The following is a 4,246-nucleotide window of genomic DNA, read 5'->3' on the forward strand; positions in this document are numbered from 1 at the left end:
AAAATGTGTCCTATATATTTTCCATCACTCATTTTTAAATTGTTATAAAATATATATAACATAAAATTAACCATTTTAACCGTTTCTCAGTGTCCGTTAAGTACAGTGGCATTATGTACATCCACGTGTTGTGCAACCATCACCACCATCCATTTCCAGAAATCTTTTATCTTCCCAAACTGAAACTCTGTACCCATTAAATACCAACTCCCCATTCCCCTTACCCCCAGCCCCTGGAAATCACCATTCTACTTTGTGTCTCTACAAATTTGACTACTCTAGGTTATCTCATATAAGCGGAACCATACAGTATGTCCTTTTGTGTCCAGCTTATTTCACTTAGCCTACTGTATTTAAGGTTGATCACTCATTTTCAGGTTTTTGTTCTGGTCTAGTACATAATCTACCTTTGTAAATGTTTTATGAACATATTCTACTTAAGGGATATATGTTCTCTATGTTCTTATTTTTGTTGTATTCGTCATATCTTTTATATCTTTATTTTTGTCTATTAGAGTTGTCTAATTCTGAGGAAGTAAATATTGAAGTATCTCACTACATATTTTTGTCAAGGCCTACTTGCATTTATAAAAGCTTTTACTTTTACATATTTAGCTGTTGTGTTGTTTGGTGCTTTATCACTTTTATTTTCTTCATCAATTATGATTTTTATCATTGCATAATGAACCCAGAGCAAAAGCATCTGCTTTTTAAATGAAAGCATGATGATTAACTCAGCACAACTTGATAATTCCTTCCCCATAGACTTCCCAAACAACATTTTATTGCCTCTTTCTTCTATATAAAAGGACATGCAAGGACCACCAGATATATATTGAAAACTTACATAATGTGAGGGACATCAAGATAAACAAACAAAAAGATCCCAAAGAAAACAGATAATTCAGGACACAAAAGACAAGAACTAAACACACACACACAGACACATACACACTCAGAGAGATTGTAAATGATAATGTACTCCTAAAACACGACCATGTGATACAAAAAAGCAAGAAGCAAATAACCTGAAAATTAAAAATATGATTGATACAGTTGCCAAAATTAAAATTTCTATGTAAAGATGAAATAAAACCCTAAAAGCTTCCAGAGATTAAAAAAGTAAGCTACAAAGAAATGAAAATCATTTTAATATCAGATTACTCACCAACAACACTGCTGGCAGATAATAGGGCAATACTTTCCAGATTCTGTGGAAAAATTATTTTTATTCTAGGATCTTCTACCCAGCCAAATGACCATCATATGTGAAGATAATCACAGTGTTTACCTCCCATAGACTCTTCTTAGGGAGACACAAGAAAGTATTTCATTAAAATAAAAGAATAATAATCTGAGAAAAAAGAAGCTATGTGATGTAGGAAATAGAGCATCAACCCAGTAAAGGAAAGGGAATTCTCAAGTTAACAGCTGGGAAATAAGTCTGTGGGAAAATAGTCCATACTGGGAAACACAGGACTCCAGGAGGAAGGAGTAGGGGGAGAGAGAAAGTATCTTGAAGATCTGATACTACAATTTAAGGACTATAAATGTAAAGCTGGCAATGCAAGGAACCAGACTGGCAGCCAGGGATGTGAGGAATTGAAAGCACAGTACTGTGGGTCCTTCTTGAAACCCACACATGGATAGTACCCAACCAGTCAAAAGATGAATCAAAGTGAAAAATTCAAAAAAAGGTAAACTTAGTAAAAGTGGCTGTATGAACAACCATTAAATCATTTTAAATATAAAACTAAGACTAAACACTTGCAGTAAATTAAGGGCACTGAATAGAATGAAAATAAAATAAACCTTGATATTATAAAAATAATAAAACCACTATTTTTAATGGGGAAAAGAAGGTGGCAGGAAGGGTAAAAGAGCTAATTTCTTCATTTCAAAGATGAGAAATGAAAGAGCAGGGAGTCAACCCATACTGTCTACAAATGAAGCAAAGAAGTTTTTTAAAAACAATTAATTTAACCATTTAGTTTTTCTTAATGTTAAAGAAATCTTTCAGCAACCATTATCTCTTATAACCAAGTAATACTCACTGAAATTCAACAATTCCGTTCATTTTCTCCTTTAAACACAAGTAAAACTAAATTTAAATTTCTATGTTAAAAGCAGCACATGTAATAGGATCCCAGTTTTATAATACTCCTGTCTTTTCTATCTGTATACCTGTAGACCATGATGTCTGGGATATTTGTTTAAAGCCATGATAGCCACTTCTACGGTCAACAGTGAGTACTTTGGGGAGGGAATATCTTGAATTTTTTATTTTATACCCTTCTCTTCTGTTTGAATATCTTAAACTTTCAAGAGTTGCTTTTTTTTTTTTTTTTTTTAACTGTATGCGGGCCTCTCACTGTTGTGGCCTCTCCCATTGCGGAGCACAGGCTCCGGTCGCGCAGGCTTAGCGGCCATGGCTCATGGGCCCAGCCGCTCCGCGGCATGTGGGATCTTCCCGGACCGGGGCACGAACCCATGTCCCCTGCATCGGCAGGCGGACTCTCAACCACTGCGCCACCAGGGAAGCCCAAGAGTTGCTTTTTTAATATTGGAGTTTATTCAGATGAAGTGATTATGGCCCTCAATATTCTTTTTATTGCTCTTTAATATTTTTTTAAATAGCTAATACAAGTAATATGTATATAAAGTCCTGTGAAACAAATATTATGGCAATAATACCAAAAACTAACGTTTGAATAGAACTTAACCTATATTAAAGTCCTTAGAGCTGTGTAACAACCCTGTGAGATAATTATTTTACTTATCTCCAGTTTACAGAAGAAGAAATGGACTCAGTGCTCGTAAGCAGGATCAGAACCCAAGACTGGATACTTATTATTAGTCCTCAGTACTCAGTGCTAGATCTCTTATATTTCCTAATGCTGTCCTTCACTTAAAACAAAAAACAAAATCTGAAGCCATCTACATTAGATATAAGTCAGAAGAGTTTGAAAAACATATTTTCAAAAAACAAAGTGGAGGATTTTCATTTCTCAGAGGAACCTTCTCTTCCATTCTCTAAAGTAGTGTAAACATCATCGGTCTTCTTGGACCCTCTTCCACACAACACATTGCCATGTGATGGAACTTTAGACTGACTGCTAACTGGTTTTCAAAGTTTCCTGAGCTGGTTGCAATTTTATTTTTAACAACTACCATGCATTGGTTGCAAGCTGGTGTAAAATACTCCTTACAAAAATATTTTATATATTTCTGTGACAACCTAATCCTCACTTTGAAAAGCTGTAAATTGCACATTATACATACTTACTAGAACATCCCTCTTAAAAACATTTCTTCGAGTCACTTTAAACATCATAGGCAGTAACTCAAAAAGAAATGTCAACCATAACATGTTTTGTTTACAAACATCCGCAAATAACTGTTGCTACGCAAACCTCAGAAGTCCCTTTGCAAACTGAGCTTAATTCTGAGGAAGGAAAAAGCGGGCGCGAGAACCAGCCTTTCCTCTACTGCTCAGGAGGCTAGAAGTGAGTGCAAGGGGTGGAAGAGGAGGAGGGAGTAAAGTTTCAAGCTTTATAGTTGTGAATGTCTATTATAGTTTCAGTTTGATTGATTGATTGATTGATTTTAATGCTTTAGCAAGTACCGAAAAGGGCTAGCAGGTGAGGGAAGAAGGAGATGCTGCCGGAGAGAGGTAGACCGAGAAGAGATGGGATTAGGGAAAGAACGGAGAGAAATAAAAGGGTTGGGGTATTTCTGCCAACTAGGAAACGTCCCCCAACAGATCCCTTCTTTCCCCGCCTTCTTCACCTGATCCTTACCAGATCTTCCAGCATCTTGTTCTCCTCGTTCGCCACCGGGATGGCGAACCCTTCCTCCCAATTCAGCTCCGCCAGGAATTCACTACTCATGATGACAAACAGATAGGGGACCTCAGAAAAGGTGCAGAGGTAAGATCCACATTCTCGTATCGCCCGTGAGCGGCACCTGAGGCAACCCAAGGAACTCGCAAAGCTCGGGGGTAGTTGCTACTGGAGCTCTAGCAACCGTTTCGCGCCCTTAGTTACCAAACAGGAAGCGCCCAGGCAAATCTTCCGGTTGAGAACTCCTTCCCAGGATCCAGTGCAACTTTTTCTTCTTGGGCACCCAGGGAAGCGAATCAACTTACTCCTCCAGAGGTTCCTTGGGATGCCAGGTACCGGCATAACAGTCCTTCAGTGTGCGGCTCCGGTTAGCCCCTTCGGCGCTCCCGGGAGGTATAGAATCG

General features: G+C 37.9%; 1 protein-coding gene across 1 annotated transcript in view; it reads right to left on the reverse strand.

Annotated features, from left to right (window-relative positions):
* The window catches only part of CCDC39 (coiled-coil domain 39 molecular ruler complex subunit), a 48,287-nt gene extending 44,378 nt beyond the window's left edge, over positions 1-3,909 (reverse strand). Inside the window, exon 1 of the mRNA XM_024767714.1 lies at positions 3,801-3,909. Within this exon, the coding sequence (XP_024623482.1) occupies positions 3,801-3,890 (90 nt within the window). The 5' untranslated portion in view covers positions 3,891-3,909. The remainder of the gene's footprint in view (positions 1-3,800) is intronic.
* Positions 3,910-4,246: the final 337 nt, after the last annotated feature.

Source organism: Neophocaena asiaeorientalis, unplaced genomic scaffold (assembly GCF_003031525.2).
Source record: "Neophocaena asiaeorientalis asiaeorientalis breed wild unplaced genomic scaffold, Neophocaena_asiaeorientalis_V1.1 scaffold225, whole genome shotgun sequence".
NCBI classification, from domain to species: domain Eukaryota; kingdom Metazoa; phylum Chordata; class Mammalia; order Artiodactyla; family Phocoenidae; genus Neophocaena; species Neophocaena asiaeorientalis.